The sequence below is a fragment of the Passer domesticus genome, chromosome 3 (genome assembly GCF_036417665.1).
Source record: "Passer domesticus isolate bPasDom1 chromosome 3, bPasDom1.hap1, whole genome shotgun sequence".
Lineage (NCBI taxonomy): Eukaryota > Metazoa > Chordata > Aves > Passeriformes > Passeridae > Passer > Passer domesticus.
Genome location: NC_087476.1, coordinates 111030836 through 111051337, shown reverse-complemented (window position 1 = coordinate 111051337; position 20502 = coordinate 111030836). Strand labels below are relative to the sequence as shown.

Genomic DNA, 20502 nt, shown 5'->3' with positions numbered 1-20502 from the left:
TTTCCTTCCTAAAGCAAAGGTGATATCTTCTCAGAATATTTCTCTTAATGGTAAAACTTCATAAATGGTTATGACATGTCTGAATGTTAAGAGGTGCTAGAACTGCAATATGCTGAATTTATTGATAACCTGCACAGCAGTCTCAGCCATGTTGCTAATCACAGAATCACAGAATATTCTGAATTGACAGGGACTCACAAGGATCACCCAGTCCAGCTCCTGACTCTGCACAGGACACCCCAAGAGTCACTGCATGTGCCTGAGAGTGTTCTCAAAACACTTCTTGAACTCTGTCAGGCTTGGTGCTGTGGCCTCTGGGGAGCCTGTTCCAGTGCCCAGCCACCCTCTGGGTAAAAAACCTCTTCTTAATACCCAGCCTAAACCTCCCCTGACACAATTCCAGGCCATTTCCTCAGGTCCAGTCACACAGGAGAGAACAGTGCCTGCCCCTCTGGTTGCCCTGACAAGGAGGTTGAAACTGCACTGAAGTCTCCCCTCAGTCTCCTCCAGGCTATCTAAGGTAGTTCTTGAAGTCAAAAAAAAAAAAAGAAACTGGAGTGTGTGTGGTGCCTTAGTGTCCTAGTTATCTTCAGATGCCAAGGGAATGAAATGACAACCCCATTAAAGGTCTGAGAATGGAGTAGTGTCACTGGAAACAAGGGCAGCTGCCAACTTTTTAAAGGTCTGCAGATAAAGTGCAGCACAGAGCTGTTGGCTGCTCTTCTCGCAGCTGTGAAGAAGCCCTGGCTGGAAACCTGATCCTGCTCGACTCCGTGCTCAATCTCTCTGCAATCTGACTCCACTGCAGCGAGTGCACTCTGATTTTAACCCTTAGGACCAACCCACTGCCCCCTGACTTGGCTGAGGTTGTACACAGCAGCTCCACTGAGCTGAGTACAAGACTGTCAGGTAGCTCAGGCTTAAATCAGGGCAGGGGAGGGGTGGAAGCACAACTGACCTATGCTCTGGTCTGTCAGCGCCCAGGCTGGATCTTGTAGCCTAAAAAAAGACGTATTGTTTGAATGGAAATGCAATCTAAGTTAATTGATGTACCAGCAAAACACAAAACAAGACAAAGATGTTCTGGGATGGGGGAAGAGAAAATAAATGGACTTTTTATAGTTCAGGGCACTAAGGAATGCATCAATAATATAATATTGGGCTAAGATTGAAACTGGTTGCATACAGAATATGGGAGATCAAACTCATACCTTGTATATAAAACCTCTGTTTTATTTACATCAGTAAAAAATAAATGTTTAATTTGAGCCTGGTCATATAAAACAACTGTATTCCAGAAATGTTGCATTTGTGAAAAAATTGAACTGTTGACCAAAAACCTGATAAAAAATTATTTTTTTTTTAAAAAAAGTGGAGAAGCAAACTATCATTTCCTGCATACTAGAGTTACTCTCAATTTCATGCTTGCAATACAAATCAAAGGTAAACACATTTTTTACAAGAGTTACATTTTTTACATTACTGGACTAAAGAAAACCTCTTAACTACATGTAACCATGAGTTCACATTACAAACTTGCAGATCACTCCCCCAGAAGCTGCGTCTTGCATACAGTGAGCAGTTTGCTGCAGCATCCTTTGGGCAGCATGAGAATCCTTCAGCAGCTACAGTCTTCAGGTGGGATTGTGTTTGCAAAGAGCCTCCTGCCAACCACAGCCTCAGTCAGAGCTGGGAGGGATGAAGTCCAGGATGGCAGCTCACGTGCACACCTTCAAGGGAGCCTGGTTTTGGGCAAAGATGCTTTGGCTGACTCCAAGTCCAGAGAGCACATGTGGGAGGAGGTTTCCAGCTTGTCTGCTGCAGTGAAGTGCTGCCCCACGTGCTGCTGTAGCAGAATCTGTTTCTTGAGGGATGTAAGGAAATATTTTCTCCTATTCCCCATCAGGGGTGCTAGGAAGTTTCAGCATGAAGCCATAAAGAGATGAACTGATTGCAGTAGCTGAGGAGAAGCTGTCCTCCCACTCTGCTCTGTTTTCCTCTGCAAAGCTGCATTCAGGCACACAAAGTGCCAGTCTCCTGCTGTCGTGTTCCTGGTTTGCTTCTCTTCTGGGGGGTCACTGCCAGCAGAGCAAACCAACCCAAAATGCATGCCAAAATGCGTTTGTATTCCTGCCCAGGAGGGAGAAAACTGCATTTCTGATGAGGGGGAGGACTGACTTGCAGAGCTTACGCTGCTGCTGAGCTTTGCAGTATCTCCCTGGTGATTTCCAGCTTCACAGGGAATGGTGCCTCTGCCTGGAGGATGGATTTCACAGTGGACTGGTGACATCTGCATGGGTATGGCTGCTTGGCCTCTTTAAGCTCACAAACCCCTGAGCATCCAAAGCATCTATTCACTGTGAGTTGCTTCTCTATATCCAAACCCCCACTTTAAACATAATAATTAAGGTTTCCTTGTGTCTGTGGTGCAAAATGGCACTGTACTTGGTGAGAGATGCTTGTGGCTAAGGCACGGGACTAAAACTCAGGAGTTCAGTATCCAGAGAGTAACCCTTGTACTGGAGAAGGTGAAACTCCATCCCTCCACCATGAAGGTGGGCAGGAAGAGTAAAAATGCTGTGTGAAGGTGAAGTTCCCAGACACCACCTTGATGAAAACTGTAGGAAAAAATTTAAACTATTCCTAACAAAGTATGATACAAATGGCTTTTTTTTTAAATGGGTCTTATTCTGTACTAAAGTTGTAGATGAAAACATGTCAAATGAAACTAAAACCACATTAATTAAAAGCTGCATCTTAACCATGATGACATATTAGTTAAGTGAGGAAGATCCAGTAATTTTTGAGACTGTATTTCAGTGAATGCTGTAAAATCTTAGGATGAATTGACTGTAAATAACTTGTGTTTTTATTAACAAGAATCTGTCTAAACCATCCAGTGAAATTAAAATAAATATCCTCAAACTGCGTAAATCAGAAAAATATATTAAATATTAAATTATTAAATATTAACCTTTTTCAGGGAGAATGGGATTCTCTATGGTGGCATTTTTTTCTTTTACAAAAAAGATAAAGAAAAAAAAAAAGAGAAAAAGAAAAAGAAGCCCAAACAAAACCTCCAAATGTGTCCTTAGATGCTTTGTGATTTATAATGTTGTTTGATCAGGCGATTGCAAAACTACTCTAATCAGGATTAAGCCTTGTACCCTGGAAACTAGAGGTGATAAGATTATCTGGTAATCAAAAGTGATTTAGAAGATCAAAGGCTTTTTTGAGAGAGTAAGATCCCTAATTTTTTTCCCTTCAAAATGGGTTGCTTTGTTTTAAGTTGTATATGACATTATTCTCTTTCTGCATGTAGATATAAACACCTAGGGTAAAAATGTGGCTTTGCTGAAGGCCTGGATGTTTAATTGCAGTAACACTCAATTGGTTCAGGGTTTCACTTCCCTCCTGGAAAAGTCTCTACAGCCCTTTTTACACAGACTGTGATGCCTACTGAATAAATAACATGCTGAATAATGATGATTTGTGTTAGCTTTTTAAAATATTTTGTCTAAACTGGGGAAAAAAGAATTTGGCTATAGGTCCAAATTTGCCTCAGACTCACCCAGTTACCAAGTGTTTATTTTGCTCCATGTGGATCTCTGAGCAAAACCATGGCATGAAAGGAGAAGCAGCCAGCTGGTATTTTGTTAGATTGTTGAGCCCAGTTTGGGGGTTTTGATGCAATGCCATCATAGTTTCCTTGCAGTTGAAGATGTAGCCGTGTTCTGGAGGCTTGGCTGAGGCAGTTTCCTCCCTCTGGGGTCTCTGGGCTTGCTCCTGTCTCTGCCTTGGGGCTGCTCCTGCTGTCAGTCCCTCTGCAGCCCCTGGCCCACCACGTAGAGCTCCGGGTGGGCAGAGGATCTGTTGGTCTCTCTGCTTTCAGGAGCGCCAGAGCTGTTCCAAGAGTCACCTGCTTTCCTAGGGCTCTTCTCCAAGCTGCAGAAGGAAAGATGCTTAGGAGGCTAATGAATCACGACTTTTTAAAACAGCCCTGATTAGAGCATGTAAACCCACGGAGCACAAATGCTGCACGACACCCTGTCACTCCCCACACCCTGCCATTCCCCATCTCCTCCTGAACACGCCCTCCTGATGTGCATCATCCAGATTTTACTCTTGTCCTGCCAAATGCACTGTGCTCTTCCCTCCCAGACCTCTCTTGGGAAGAAAACATTTTGTATGTTTAACAGGGGATCAGTGTGAGGCTGGGTTTCCCTGCAGATAAAGGCAGATTTGAGTGAAAAGTCTTGTTTCAGACTGCAGAAGGAAAGGAAAGGTCTTACCTCTGATGTGCATCTCCCTGGCCTGGTTACAGTGATTTCTGAACACTGAAAACAGTGTACAGTGTGCAGTGTATACTGATTTGTATATGTGTGCAGTAATTTTCCAGCATGACTGTGGGAGGTGAATTCTGCTCTTATAAATGTGCTACTCTCACTCTGCTGACAGAGTGACACAGAAAGTGTAAATGACGTTCTTGGGGTTGCTCTGGCACTCCCTAGGGGTACAGGGACTTTATGCATCAAGACTGATCATAGCATGGATCTAGCCATGGGTACCTCACGCCCTGTGCCTTCCTGCTGCAGTGTGTGAAGTGTGCTCTGTGTTGCTGCAGCTCATTCATGTGGTTTAAACCCAACATGGGGAAATATTTCAGAGCTATCTGAGAATCATGACTGTATTTTAAGTATATAAACTGCTAAACTGAATGAGCTTTCAACTACAGACAAGCTGTTATGTTCCTACTCTTTAACTGCTAGGACTTTAATGATTTGAACTGCTAAGTGAAGGGATTTGTGATACAAGTCCAGTCATTAAACTAATCCAGATTCAAATATCCCCCAGTTGCAGAAGGGCTCATTTAGGCTACTTGCTTTGATCCTGATTCAGTCAACCCAGTCCATTCCCAAGCTCCCACTGAACAGTATGTTGAAAACAATGGCATTTTATCTTCTCTGTCTGCTCTACCACTTGGGAGAGGAGCAGTCTCGATGAAATACTATTTTGTTAAGGTGCATATAGAGAAGCTGTGCTACAGATTAACAGAATTTCTGTGAGGAGAGAAATTGTACGTGTTGTGCCCTACTGAGGTGCCAATAATTTCTGATGTGCTGTCAAATGACCAAGCTTAGAAACCAGCCATGTTATCTCAGTCTATCCAGCCACAGGCTGGTCAAATGGCAACCAGCTGAACTGACTTGAGAACTAAAGTTCTTGTCAGGTAAGATCTAAGATTAAAAAAAAGCTCCAGCTCCAACCCTAGTTAGGGCTACTAATGTTTTAAATTTTGATATTCCTTATAACACGGAATGGGCAGAAGACTTGCAAAAAGTGGGTTTTGCCTCCTAGGAGAGCAATGAGTGTGCAGGAGACACACAAATCTGTGCACAATGCTGACATTTAATGCCCATCAATGCCAGCTTGCAAAATAAGATGGAAATTTCCCTTTTTTTGGTGTGTTTCTGCTAAAAGGGGGTTTGTGGGAGAGGCAACTCAGCTGCCTCTTTTTGCTTGCACAAGTTCTGCCAGATTATCTTTGGCAACCTACTTCTCATCAAAAGGATGTGTTAATTTGGTACGGGAAAAGTGGGGTGATATATCTCTTATATCCCTGAGTTTGTGAGCATGGGAGAAACTGGATAACTCACTGGTCTTCAGAATGTTTTTCCTATGAAAGATTGATAGTATCTCAGGCTTGACTCTGTGTCCTCTCCCTTCTACTAATGAACCTGCTAATAATGCAGAAAAATAACAAAGAAAAACACCACACAGATCAAAAAAAGGCATTGTTACATTTGGAAAGAAGAGGTAAGGCAAGGGCAGGAATGAAGGAAAGGAGACTGACAGCTGTGGGGTGATAGCTTGTGAATTTGAGACCAGATGTAAACATTGCTGGAATGAGAAGGTTTAGGTTTAGGTTTAGACATTTTGAGATTTACCTCTGTCAGCTGGATGAATTACAAAGCAAAGAAAGTTCTGGCTGTTTAATGCACTTAGGAGGAGAAAGATGGATCAGAGTGTGGTGCTTTGTCTATTAAGGCACCTGCTAAAAGAGCAGGGCTCAGCATCTGCACAGGGTGATGTGGTGCTCACTGCTGTGGCATCCACCCCAGTCCTGAGCAGGAGACCTCTCAGAGCTTTTTCCCTATGTTCATTCCTAAAATGTTCCTTCTCAGCCCATTGGCTGTGGTGTTCATTTTAGGTCATTCAATGCAAGGTCCATAAAATTTACTCCAGGCAGCTTATTTTGGGTGTAAGAAAACACACAGTTGTGCATTGCATCTTAAATCAGTGTGTGTGGTGATTAATGGTCTAAATTTCCCTTTTGCTTCTGTTGATATAAATTTGGCATAACTTACTAGTACTACTGTCGGTGTTCATTGGGATTAATGATAAGCTGAATTTGACCTAGGATATATTTAGTTCTTCCAAAATACTTGTAGATCATAACACTAGGATATATGCCTTTTTTCATGAAAGGGATGATTTTATTTACAGTGACTTGTTTTATATTACTCACTATAGTCTGACAGACTGTGATAGAAAGATAATACACCCCATTGAAGTATAAATTAGCTAGCAATTTATAATAAAGAAATAAAATGCATCCATAAAACTGCCTGGGCTTTTGTCTTGCAGGGTTTTATATAACAACTCTTTTGAAAACATTTATTTCTGCTGGATGGCACTGGAGTAGACAAAGCTGACTTCACACAGTACATAGAAATAACAGAGAACCCAACAACACTGCACAGGAATTTTAGGACATATTAAAATGTCAGACTACAATGCAATATTAGAACTGGAAATGCAAAATGGTTTGCATTTCCCAGTGTTTTTTACATGTTTTGTTCAGCACATTTCTCTACTGCCAGCATGGGATACTCAGTCCTTATTCTGTCTTTGGGGTGGGAATGCCTGGAAATCTGTCTTCAGTGCCCGTGACTGTCCCTGTGCTCACAGTGCCCTGAGTGCTCGTGCACCTACAAGTGCAATTTCATCCTGTTGGGGTTGATCTTGCAATCCCCATCCCTCCTCAAGGGAATGAGTCATGTGACTGCAGCTCTTCTGGGGCAAGAGCAAAAATACTGCTCATGTGTGGAAAGGTTACCAGAGAAGCTTAAAGCTTAATTGACTTACACATCCTAAGATGTTAAGAAATTAGAATAATAACACTGTACTTCCAGGCTGTTACACATCTTTCAGTATTCCCAAATTACCGTAATGGTTTTATGATTTTTTTCTTCCTTAGGTGATAGACAAAATTTAAAGCTAAGCCCATTTTTTTAATAAGAGGCCACCACTTTTTTGCAAACATGGAACTAGCATGTGTTGATGTTTAGATTTCTTTTTCAGAGCAATGAATCTCCAGTAGCCCAGGGATGCTTCTGAAACCTGGGCTTCGGCTGTGGACCCAGCAGACTTGACATCAGCACCTAGGTCTGAAAGTGTGCACAAGAAGCTCAAAATTCCAGCCTATCATTTTGTCCACACAGATCCTTGCCTATGTATTATCTGGCTCTTATCCTTGCCAGCTGAATTGAAACATTCTCCCAAAGCTTTCAGTTTATACTAGATTAGAAGCTGATGATAAAACAGCACGCCTCCTCTTGGCTCACGCATATCTTCTCATAAATATTTATGTTTATAACCTGAGGGCTACTTCAGAGTTTTTTAGGAATTGAATGTGGATGCCCGTAGCCCCCACAGAAATAAGGGGAGTTCTGTGTCATGAAACCAACACTGAATTTTCCCTGGGGTGCTTGTCACAGCTTATGTGCAAGGGTAAGTCTTGAGCAAGCCATTCTAAGCTAGCTTTTCCCTTCATTCAGACTGGTAGCCTACTGAAATCTGAGGCAAGAAAATAGAACAGATTATTTCAGTTGGAAGGGACTGACAGTGATCGCACAGGGCTGTCTTTGCCCAGCCATCTTTTCTGCAGGTGAGCAGGACACCTTTCTGAGAAACCTCTTAACAACTTTAAATTCCCATCAGAAGTTTAGAAAGCCAACACGGTGCTATAGGTCTGCTTTTCTGGCATGAAGTTCCTTACCTTGCCTGGTGAAGTGCAGGTTCGCTGCCAGCTGTTAGAGGAGCTGGGAGATGAGGCTGGACCCCTGGGCGGCGGTCAGAGAAACTTCTCCTCACAAAGGGCTGAGGATTGCTGGTGCTCAGGGACAGCTTCCTGGCCCGATCACCGGGCTGCTGGAACAGCAGGCTGCTCTTCTGGGAGTGTGCTGCAGCTTCAGGCTGGCTGTTCACCTCGGCAGTGCACTTGCTGGGTGCCACTGGAGGCCTGGCTTCGAATAAGGAAGAGGTGGCCGGGCAAAATATGGAGCGGACATTGCTGCCCCTCTTGGAGGAGGAGAGCTGGTGCTCGTCCCCAGTGTCCAGCCCAGCTCTTGGCCCCTTGGAGGAGCGAGATGGGGAGGCTGGTGGGGAGGGGGTGCTGGGGAATGGAGTAGGGGAGCCTGCCAGGCGCTGTGCTGTTGGTGAGCTTTGCCTGTGCCCCACAGGGGGGCTGAGAGGTTTTCGCTGCGGTGGTGGAGAGGGCAGCTTCTTCTGCAAAGGTGGGCTGGGCATCCTGGGGCTGGAGGGGGGACTGGGTTTCCTCTGCATGGTGGGGGAGCTTGGTTGCGTGCTGCTGAAAGCCTGCAGAGAATGTCTGTGGTGCGCTGGGGGGCTGAAAAGCCGTTTCTCAGTTGGTGAAGAAGGAGCAGTTCTGGTTGGGGAGACCCTCCTGGTGAACAGTGAGCCCTTCTCGCTGCTCCGGAGCGCATCGGGAGAGCCGTGCTTCTGGCGCGGCACCGGAGGCACAGGTGGGTTGGGCCCCTTGCTCTCTGAGCTGCTGCTGTGCGGGCTTGAAACCCCACTGGGGTTCTGAAGAGGAATAATTTTATGGGTTTGCTTGTATAAATCCGCAGCCTCTTTCCTCTGGGTTTCTAATATCTCCTCCTGGCTGGGGATGCGCACGTTGGTAGGGTTCAGCTCCAGAGAGTACCTGTGCAGTTTCTCATCCCCTGACCTGGTGCTCCTCAGACCTTTATTGGCCACAGCACTGGGGCCGCTGATATTTTTGCTTGGCAGCAAGTCAATAGACTGAAGGGAGGCTTTCATTTTTGGGGAAACTTGTGATCTCTTAGGAGCATGCAGTTCTGGTTTGGTGGTCTTTTTGGCATCTTCCGAAGAGTTTCCTTCTGTTCTTGCAGCTTCTTCAGACTCAGATAAATTTTCAGAAGAAGTGTCCATCAACATTTCAGGTGGTGGCGGTGGCAGGTTCTCAATGTCTTCATCGGTCTCTTCCTTTGTGTCCTTCTTGCTTAATTCTGTAGGTGGTGCAGGAAGAAAGGCATTTGGAAAGCTAGAAGAAACATCATTGGTGTTTGTGTCTTCTACTGGTGAAATACGATGTTTAAGATTTAAAGGTGCCAGGCCTCTCTGGAAGGGAGTGGTGGGTGGGATGACTGGAAGTCCAAATTTTCTGATGCACTTTATTGGTCCTAAGGATCTTAGAGGTTTGGCTTTTGCAAGATCATCAGTAGGACTGAAAGTTTCAATCAGTTTTTTGACAGACTGCCGGGGGGTACAGCTGCTGCCACTCAACATTTGTGCTCCAGGAGGCTCATTTTCTTTGCCTCCTGATGTCTCCTGGGTAGGCACAGTAGCTCTTGCAGGCTTCCTGACTCTCTTTTCATTCAGAAGGACAGGATTTTGATCAGATGTGAACAAAGGGACTTTATCCTGGTTAGGCAGGATGCTGAAATTTTTTGAGAGGCCTGCCTTCAGCTTGCGGGAGGACCTAGATGTAGTTTGATCATCCTGCAAATAAGGTGCTGTTCTTGATTTCCAGAGCTCCAGGTTGTTAGCTATATCCTTTCCATACAACATTTCCAGCCTTTTGCTGAGCTCTTTTTGAGTCCTCTGAAGCTCTAGGAGAGTCGGGTCCTCTGCCTGGCTTCTGAGGGACTCCTCTGACCTGGACCGTCGTTGTTTCCCAGACCTTCTCTGTCTGCCTGTTGCTGTACTGGGCCTCTTTGCCAGGACTGCTCTTCCGCTCTCATCCTCTAGCCACTCTTTACGCCTGGATTTAGCTGGGACGAACTTGATTTTTTCACTGATGGCATCTTTCATCTTCAAAATTATTTCTTCTGTATCTACATTCTCTGTCCTTTTGATGGATTGCCTTTGAATGTTATCAGTGAGTGCAGGTGAAGACAGGGACCTTGGCAGAGCATCCTTCCCCATTTCTGATAAACTTGTGTTGTCATCATCCTCCCCCAGTGTGCTCTCTTCTTCATCATCATCATCATCATCATCCTCATCCTCATCTGAAAGAAAATCTGTTGATTCACAGATTTTGGAATGTTCACCTTCCTGAGTAGAATCAGACTGCAAGGAGTTGTAGGAACGGCTGTTGCTGAAGCTTGCATATTGGGGCACAGTAGAAGTGCCTTCTGCTACTCCACCCTGACAAGAAGTCGGTTCCCTACTTTGCACAGATGAATGAAACACGTCTTTGAGATGCCTTCCAAGAGCACAGCCATGGGATGCAGCTGTGCCCACGCTCACACGCTCCGCAGTTCCGGGATGCTTTCGGGATGGATGTCCGTGTGCACAGGAGTCACCAGGCTGTGCTCCATGCTGGCTGAGACCACTGAACTCTTTGAGGGATTCGCTGTCCACACCAATGCCACTGTCCTCAGAACAAAGAGTCCTGTCATCACCATGGGACCGAGAGGATCCCATCGTTGAGGCTTCCAGCAGCTTTATTGTCCGTAGCAGGTGCTCATCAAAGCTTTGCTTTGCTTTCAGTTTGCCCTCCAAGTTGCTTGCAGCAGACTGCAGGTAGCTGCATGTCTCCTGCAGGGCATTGGATGTGAGGGAGGCCAGCATCCCACTCACCAGCTGCATTTTGTTCACCGTGTACTGCAGTAGCTGCTGCAGAAGATCAGGGTGCTCCTTCAAATCATTCTTTTCTGCCGGCCACGCCAGATTCCCACCTACATCTTTGAGAAGATTCTCCCCATCGCTGGCAATTTCTTCCAAGAGCTGGTTGATTTCATCAAAGCGAAGCACAAGGAAGCTGATCATCTGCTGCAGGAACAGCTGGGTTTGGGTGGCCTGGTTGGCCATGTGCAGAATGGTTTCATACTTGGACAGGTTGGGGTGTAAGTAGGCATATGCACTCTGGTGAGCCTTGACCAGCAGCTCTGGGAAGTCTACCTTCTTCTCTGTCTCACACGGGGCCAGAATGGACTTTTCTTTACTCTTGTTGGATTGACCCTGCTTTGCCAGCTTATGGGTTTTTTTCTTCTTTCCTTTCTTTGGGATTTTCTTTGCGTTGGCTTCATTCTTGTCATCCCAGAGGAAAGCCGATGCCTCTGATTCGCAGGAGGTTTGCTTTCTGATCTCTATGGACTCAGTGATGCGCTTTTGAGACTCAATCAGTTCAGACATAACAACTTCAGCATCTGTGGCTGTCCTCTCAATTTTCTTGTCTTCCCTTGAAATCTGGGAATCTGAATGAACCTTGGAAGATAACTGCACATTATCATTTTTGTCCAGCTCTGACAGTCTATCCTCCTCCTCTTCTTCCAGGTAGTCCTTCCTCTGAATCCCATACTCATCAATATTGTAGGAAGATGAACCTTTAACCAGCAGAGGGATTCCTAGATCTCTCGAATCAATCGGCAAAACACTTTTGGGTTTATTCAGAGCCTTAAGAGCACTTCTTGCAGCAGTACTATCAATCTCACTGCGAGAAGGTGTGCAGCCCATCTTTTCCTCGTCTTTATTTTTGATCAAAAATCCAGAACACACGAAAAATCAAACTCACTGTGTCATCCTGAGCTGCAAACTGGTCTGTGTCTCAGGAGTTTTCCATCGTGGTCCCAGTTTTGTTGCCAGTTTCCTTTGTTGTTCACCTTAAAATCCCATGTGCTTATTGCATAGGATCTGCTGTTGAAGTTGTGCCCTGTTCCATTGTACGTCCCCACTTGGGTTTTCTTCTTTGATTCAAGAAAAGGAGTGTGAGAGCTTGGCTGGATTTAGAGCTAATGGATTAAGAGCGCTTGCGTACCTCACTTCTGCCCTGACAGATGTCCTCTGCAAATAAGATTTTAAGCTCATTAGGGTAAGCAGGCTCTAGCCAGTCAGCACCGGTGTTGTATTTATAAAGGCAGGGGGTTTTTTTTCTGTGTTTTGGGGGACAGAAGGAATTGGTACCTGTCCCTGCTTTTTTCCCTTGTTGCAAAAACATAACATACAGTTGAATGCAGAGGTCCAAGGGAAGAGGCTGTATTTTGAAGCCTTTTTGAAGGGAAGCTATCTGAACATGGCACGTAAGCATCATTAGATACTCCTTAACTAACAGAAGGGTGACCTTGACCACAGATGTACCTGCTGGAGAGTAAAGACAGGAAATCAAATGGGTCAGAAATGCCTGTTAAGACTTCTGCATTGAGTCTTCAAAATTTCCCCCTACTTGCAAGTGACAAGCTGTTTACTTTTTCCTTCTAAGACTTCCAAATAAGATTTTGCAATTTTTTCCTCCCTCTCAGATGATCATGCTTGAATTTTTTTTCCTTTCTAGATAGTTTCCCAGCCTGAAAATCCTAACTGCACAACAACAGTATTTGAATTAAGTAATTCAGTAAAATAAGTTTTGCATATCTTGTTAAGACAGCATCTAAATCTAGTGGATCCAAACTGTTTATTTTCAAATTAAAATTAAAAACCAAATGAAAATTCATTTTTTCCTTTGTCTGAGGGTCTTGGGATAAAATTTGAACTCCCAAGAGTGACTTGCTTACCTTTATTTCTTCTTCATTTGCCAGGGCTTAGTTCTCTTAAATGCAAGGCTTTATGGGCTAGGACTCTTAAGAAAGAAAAAAACTAAGGAATTAAAAAAAATATAGACCCAAATCTGAAAAAAAAAAAAGGGGAAGGGAAGGGAAGGGAAGGGAAGGGAAGGGAAGGGAAGGGAAGGGAAGGGAAGGGAAGGGAAGGGAAGGGAAGGGGAATAAAAACCTGTGGTTTGAATCACTTCTAAGGTCAGGATGGTATAATACTACTCTGAAAGAGAAACTAGGGAAGCCAAAGCAGGAATTGGATGATTCAGAAGATACTTGTATTTTCCAAGTATTTATTTGTGAAGGGTGGGATGTGGAAGCAACCACCCCCAATCTTCCTCTTCACTATTCAGACTGGCTGAAATGGATTTGGTTTTTAATTTCCAGACACAGCTTTTGTCCTGAAGGTGGCCCTTCCTGGGTGTTGCAGGGGTTACAGACACCAGTGGCCAACTCAAACGCTGACTAGAAGTCTACAGCTTCTCTCTAGCAATTTCCACCTGCATGATCATGTGTATCTTGCCCAGCTCCCACAAATCTTTACATGCTGCCCAGCCCATGAAACATTCCCAGACTTTAAGTAACTGCTTACATGATTGATTCCCCGGGGCTGGACTGCAGTCTGCAAGGGAAGTTGTTTTTCTCTGTAGCCCTGTTGTTAAAATATTTTTTGTCTTTTCAGCAGAGGCAGCAAAATTACCTTGTTTTACAGGGAAGAAGGCACTACAGTGATTTCCAGGAAGATTTCTAAAACTCTATGTGCTTTCTCCAAAGTAATTTTTCAGGAACGCATACATTGCACTGAATGTACATGATGACACAGCCATTTCCCACAAGGCTTTTCTGGGAAGCATCAGGGAATGACCTCCTGGCTCTGCTTCTGGCCAGTCATTCATTCAGCTCAGGCTCTGGCTGCTTCTGCGTCTCACCACAATGTGAATTCTGCAGAGCCATCCCAACACTTCCTGTATTCCCTTTTGGGCATGTATCTAATGTGTTCAAAGTGGGGAAGTGGAGCAGATTTAGGCAGCTGCCTCATCCAGGATGCCGTAGCCCTCCACAGTTAGCCGAGGAAAACTCAGGAGAACAGGCAAATAGCCTTGATGCCCCTCTGCTGCTCCCAGTGTGACTTGAGAGACATCTCTATGTAGCTGCTTAATATTTGTGCTTTGAAATCTCTGGTGTCTTTTTCACAAAGCAGGTCCAACAGCTCCATTGCTCACACTGGGAATTTTGACAATTAACTTTTTGTGAGTTGGTGGTAGTATCCAGGCAGTCCTTTTCCTTCCCTTTGCCTTTGATCACTCATATTACTTTTGTTTGAATTTTTGTTCTACTTATTTTCACACCATTCATTAACATTTTACAGGAAATAAATGTATGGTTAAAAAGTGCAAAATCCTTGTTTATTATTATGAATTATGCAGTAATTTATTATTTTAAATATTAATAGTAAACCAATACACATTTTATTATTTATTACTAAAGCTCATAGAAAAATGTGTTTTAACAAGGAATCTGTTTTATCCTGGCTTTCATTGCTATCTGCATGTATATGCAATATTACTATTTAATGTTGCACCAGATTTATTAGCTTCTGTGAGATCTTTGATGTGCCTGGTTCCAAACACTTATGTAGCTGCATTTTTCTTATCGATACTCTTATTACCAAGAAGGCATATATTTCTTTATACTTCTGAAGCACTTCAGAAAAATCCCAATGCTTTACCTCACAAAAAATTATAAGGAAAATATTTTATCTCATGATCATACAACAAAAAAGAGACTAAAATAGGTAATGCACATAAATGATTATGCCAAGTCTTAGAAATCTAAGGTTTGTATTTGTGGAAAAGAGCTCACCGAGGAATGAGGGAGAACTTGGGTGATAACAACAATTTTAAAGAGCTATTTTACTCTCAAAGAAATGCCCTTTTTCTTCTTTTGTGTGAGCAAGTTGAATATAACCAGGGAGCTGTTCATATTGTTGGCCTAGATGGCACAAGTAAATAAGAAATAGTCTCTTCTTATTTCAGCTTCTCCTGCAGAGCTGACACTAGTTTGGGATATAGAGTAGGTTCTCTCCTTTCTGTAATCACTTGCAGAGATACATAGGAAGCTTCATTTTGCTTCCCCTGTGGAAACCTGTTGACAATGGTAAAGAATAGGAGCACCATGGTTTGAAGGAAATGTATTTGCAAAGAATTGAATAGAACCAGCGAGTCTATACAGAGCTTTTACTAGTGGTGATGATGCAAATGAAAGACAAAATTCATCTTGATTCTGGGCCAGTGATACACTGCTCAGAATTGGCTTTTTTAAAAAAAATCCTAACTTCTAAGTAAAGTGGTACAGCCTGATTGCATGAGGGTATAAATGTGACCCCAATGCTTTCAAAAACCTGTTTTGCAAAAACATCTGGATTTTTTAAATAGCAGAAGAACAAGTAAAAATTTTTCTTGAAAACAGCTAGGAAAATGGCTTCCCTCTCCAGAAAAATTACTTTATAAAGGAATTAATGTAGGATGAAATGTAAGTAGAAAACTAAACACAGTCATTTTGGGGGGTTTGCCAGCACACTCAGGTGGCCCAAAGGGGTCAAGAAGAATTGTATGACTAGTGTCAGCAGTAGTTTTGTGAGATATATTTACATTAGTCTGTTATTTTTGGAAAGTGTGATCTGGTCAGTTAGGCAGAGTTTCTCTTTGCTAGGCATTCCATCAATATTTTAGGTGCTTGCTATCTGCCCCAACCAATGCATTCACTGCTGGTTTCAGAGGGTGAGACAGTGACAGCCAAAAGATGAGAGGACAAAGAACTGTGTGAAACACCATGAAGTTTTAAGCACAGATTTCCAGAGTTATGCAAATCTAGCAAATTAAAAGGATAGGGTTCCACTGGCCTTGGCAACAGTTACATTAGTTCTCATGAGTGAAAGCAGGTTTGTGGTTGTGGAGCAATTTCAAGGCAAGCGAGCTCCTTTCAGGTGAGGGACTGGCAATTTAACTGGCTGGCAAGGGCATGCTGCACTTCCTAATGGAATGTGGTAGTATTGATTTTGGATCTAGAAGTGAGGTCCAGGAATTTGTGTTCCTGAAAAATATCCCAAGATGCTACAGAAAAGAGTGCAGCTATTTAGCCTTATCCAGCTCCCAGTGGGTTTCCTTACCCAGAGCATCTCAGGCTTTCCCTGTAAACTGAGGTAAACGCAAGATTCCCCCTGGCTTTCTCTTAGAGAGTGTCTCTAACCACAGTGTGTGTGTGCACACTCACTTCCAGAACCTTCCTGCTGCCCTAAGCCTGGCTCCAGAGTGGCTCCACTTGAAGCTGCAATGCATTCCTAAGCCATTTTAATGACTGCTTTCCTCTGATACATCAGTCTGTGGAGGTGAACTGGTTAGCAATGATCTATTTCTGCCCAAAGAAGGCAAGAAATGAAATAATGTTTCAGTTGAAACAGGCTTGTTGCTCACAAGCATTGTTTCCCCACCTTCCTCCCAAGGTGGTGGGAGCTGGTGCAGTCCATTGTTTTGAGCTGTCCAGGTGCCCATGGCAGCACCAAATGAGTCAGACAGGATAGGCTCAACAGGCTTCTTATTTTCATTCATATCCTGGCTTATAGGAGTGGCTGAAAAAGACAATGTGCTAAGGTACAGAAAGTGGTTTAAATACATATTCTTTTAAAGCTTCCATTGCAGGGCCCAGAGGTGGAAGTCCAGGCAGGCAGGGGTGTTGTCAGGCAGTGACATCCAGTCTCCTCTGCAGCTGCAGCTCTCAGGACTCACTTTGAGCTGAGATTTCGGGGTACTGCCATTGCTGGCCTGATCAAAAGGCTCTTCTAGAACCTGTGACTCTTTGTTAGGTCCTCGCTTTCATTTTCTAGCATCAAAAATAATCACACACAGTTTTGTCCTCATGTTCAACACCACCCTTGAATTCACACCCCATTTTCCGTGGTTTATGGCAGATGGCAACTACATCCTCTGTCTCAGCTTTCATTCTGCTGCATCAAACAAGCTGTGCTCTGGTGACCTCCCCAAACAGACTGTTCTTTTCCTTGGCTGTGCTGACAAACCCTCTCTAGGCAGGCTGGATTAGCTGCTGCTCGCTGAAGAAGGGTGCTCACAGCAATATGTGACTCCTCAGGGAGATGGCCAGACCTGCTGGCAGGAACACTTCCCTGCCACAACTCTCCAGTTACACATCCCAAGATAAGTGTTTGATTTTTGTGCCATTGTTTCGTATTGACAATGATATCCCTTGCATCATTTGGTTCCTCAGTTACTTCTATACAACGATCCCATCTCTCAATCTTGTATCAGCTCATTCCTTTCTGACAGCAATTATTTCAATTTTTTTTAAAAAATCTTATTGGCTTGCTGTTTTTTTTTTTCCCCCAAAAAAGACACTAAAGGAAAACATGATACAAAGATTAGTTACAAGGATAACATCCCAGGATGTCATCATCACTCCCTCAGCTCAGTACTGTGAAAAATGCGTATTTTATGATTGGCTTTTTGTAAATATTAAAATGAATATTATAGGTGTTATGTTGGAAAGTTATGCTGTATTAATTTTCTTAAGTAGTGTGTTAAATATAGTTTTAGGTTATAACATAATGTTAAAATAGAAACTATGCTGTGTAAGATACTTAAAGAGATGACTGAGATAGCAGCCACAGGACACCTAAACCTTTCAGAGAATTTATTGCTCCATTATCAGAAGAAACTAACTTTTTCCCACCTTGCTCAGCCCTGAAGACGCCTTCAGGATTCAGAGGAAGAAGCTGACCAGAGAGAATCCTTTGTTTGAAGAGAATTTATACATCATGTATGAGGTGTATGAATATGCAACAGGCTATTGCTTTTAAGGGTTAATCCTCTGTTAACATGAGTCCTTTTTTGGGCTTATTTTGCCCAGAAAGAGGTACCCGGACTGTCCTGTCCGTAACTCTTTTTTCTTATTGTCTCATATTGTCCTAATCCAAATTGTCCAAATTTTTATTACTCTAATTATATTGCTATTTTTATAACCATTTTATTACCATTAAACTTTTAACATTTTAAAAACAAGTGATTGGAGTTTTTCACAGTACTTTGCATTTAATACTACTTGACTCTGTTTCCCCCTGTGCACGTGCTTTACCTTTGTTCAAACTCTCCTAAATTCCAGCCTTCTCCAGAACTAATAATTTCCATTCCAGGCTCTTCACTGAAGTCTGTTATTCAGGATCAGCAGTAGAACATTTCCTTTGCCCAGAGCACCAAGCATCTCAAAAAAGGCAAACATTGACTGCCAGTATGAAGCTCACATTCTATCTTGCTTACATGCTTGTCTTTATAAAAAAGTTTGAACCTAAGCAGCCATGAGGTGAAAGTAGCATGCCTGCATTTTCCTGGAACATTTTCTCTTTGTCTTTTCCAAGGTATGGAATGTTCTAAGAAGTGGAGGAATCTCCTAGCTCTTTTGTAGCCACCTGGTATCACGTTTACTCTCACAACTGCAATTCAGTGCTCTCCTTCTTTCAGTTTTGGAGTCTCTGAGACCTGAAAGAATTTGCAACTCTTGGCCTTTCCAGCGCTTCACTTGAGGAAATTTACACTTGCCACTCCTATTATTTGTCCTGCCCCCACCCCTTTTAATATCATCACTGGAAAGACAACACCAAAAACCTGATTGTAAACATCAGTTTGTTTATTTAACAGTGACCCACGCAGAGCACAAAAATATAGCAGGGCTTGGCTGAGGTTTTATCCACTTCAAATTCCCTTCACTTCAAATTCCCTCCAGGGGCTCAGGTACGATGTTGGGTTTGCCGCCGTAGGCAAACCGGATAGAGCCAATCTTTTTGGATTTAGATCCTCATTAGATTTTACAGCATGGGACGAGCACCCTTTGAAAATCCTCCTTGGGAGTTCCTCCACCTGGCTACTGAGACAACCAGGGAATCCCGACTCCTGAGATGTGCCAGTGGTGCCGCGTGGCCTCCAGCCCGTGCCGGCCCGGTTCCTGCCGCCGGCCCCATCCCCGCATCCATCTCCGCATCCATCCCTGCATGTACCCCTGAATCCATCCCTGCATCCATATCCGCATCCACATCCGCATTCATCCCTGAATCCACTCCCAAATCCACACCCGCGTCTATCCTCGCATCCATCCCTGCATGTACCCCTGAATCCACTCCCAAATCCACCCCCGCATCCATCCCCGCATCCATCCCTGCATCCACACCCGCATCCATCCCTGCATCCACACCCGCATCCATCCCCGCATCCATCCCGCATCCATCCCGCATCCATCCCCGCATCCATCCCGCATCCATCCCGCATCCATCCCGCATCCATCCCCGCATCCATCCCGCATCCATCCCCGCATCCATCCCGCATCCATCCCCGCATCCATCCCCGCATCCATCCCCGCATCCACACCCGCATCCATCCCCGCATCCATCCCCGCATCCATCCCGCATCCATCCCCGCATCCATCTCCGCATCCATCCCGCATCCATCCCGCATCCATCCCCGCATCCATCCCCGCATCCATCCCCGCATCCATCCCCGCATCCATCCCCGCATCCACACCCGCATCCATCCCGCATCCATCCCCGCATCCATCCCGCATCCACACCCGCATCCATCCCCGCATCCATCCCGCATCCATCCCCGCATCCATCCCCGCATCCATCCCCGCATCCATCCCCGCATCCATCCCCGCATCCATCCCGCATCCATCCCGCATCCATCCCCGCATCCATCCCGCATCCACCCCCGCATCCACCCCCGCATCCATCCCGCATCCACCCCCGCATCCATCCCCGCATCCATCCCCGCATCCATCCCCGCATCCATCCCGCATCCATCCCCGCATCCATCCCCGCATCCATCCCCGCATCCATCCCGCATCCATCCCGCATCCATCCCCGCATCCATCCCGCATCCACCCCCGCATCCATCCCCGCATCCACCCCCGCATCCACCCCCGCATCCATCCCCGCATCCATCCCGCATCCACCCCCGCATCCATCCCGCATCCACCCCCGCATCCATCCCGCATCCACCCCCGCATCCACCCCCGCATCCATCCCGCATCCATCCCCGCATCCATCCCGCATCCACCCCCGCATCCATCCCCGCATCCATCCCGCATCCATCCCCGCATCCATCCCCGCATCCATCCCCGCATCCATCCCCGCATCCATCCCGCATCCATCCCCGCATCCATCCCCGCATCCATCCCTGCATCCACCCCCGCATCCATCCCGCATCCATCCCCGCATCCATCCCGCATCCACCCCCGCATCCACCCCCGCATCCATCCCGCATCCATCCCCGCATCCATCCCCGCATCCATCCCCGCATCCATCCCGCATCCACCCCCGCATCCATCCCCGCATCCATCCCGCATCCATCCCGCATCCATCCCCGCATCCATCCCCGCATCCATCCCCGCATCCATCCCGCATCCATCCCCGCATCCATCCCGCATCCATCCCCGCATCCATCTCCGCATCCATCCCCGCATCCATCCCGCATCCATCCCGCATCCATCCCCGCATCCATCCCGCATCCATCCCCGCATCCACACCCGCATCCATCCCCGCATCCATCCCGCATCCATCCCCGCATCCATCCCGCATCCATCC

General features: G+C 45.2%; 1 protein-coding gene across 1 annotated transcript; it reads right to left on the bottom strand.

Annotated features, from left to right (window-relative positions):
• Positions 1 to 3132: 3132 nt before the first annotated feature.
• PCARE (photoreceptor cilium actin regulator) lies at positions 3133 to 11787 on the bottom strand. Its single transcript, XM_064415865.1, has 2 exons — positions 8063 to 11787; positions 3133 to 3945 (listed from the first exon to the last, which is right to left on the bottom strand). Exons 1-2 carry the CDS (start codon positions 11785 to 11787, stop codon positions 3816 to 3818), a joined length of 3855 nt encoding a protein of 1284 aa, XP_064271935.1. The 3' UTR covers positions 3133 to 3815.
• Between the last annotated feature and the right edge of the window lie 8715 nt (positions 11788 to 20502).

What these genes read in the sequence shown, in the direction of transcription:
- PCARE (XM_064415865.1), bottom strand. Translation starts at nt 11,787, where the DNA reads ATGGGCTGCACACCTTCTCGCAGTGAGATTGATAGTACTGCTGCAAGA. An exon ending in CCTGCACTTCACCAGGCAAG is followed by an intron (nt 3,946 to 8,062) that starts GTAAGGAACTTC and finishes TTCCTTCTGCAG; the next exon opens with CTTGGAGAAGAGCCCTAGGA.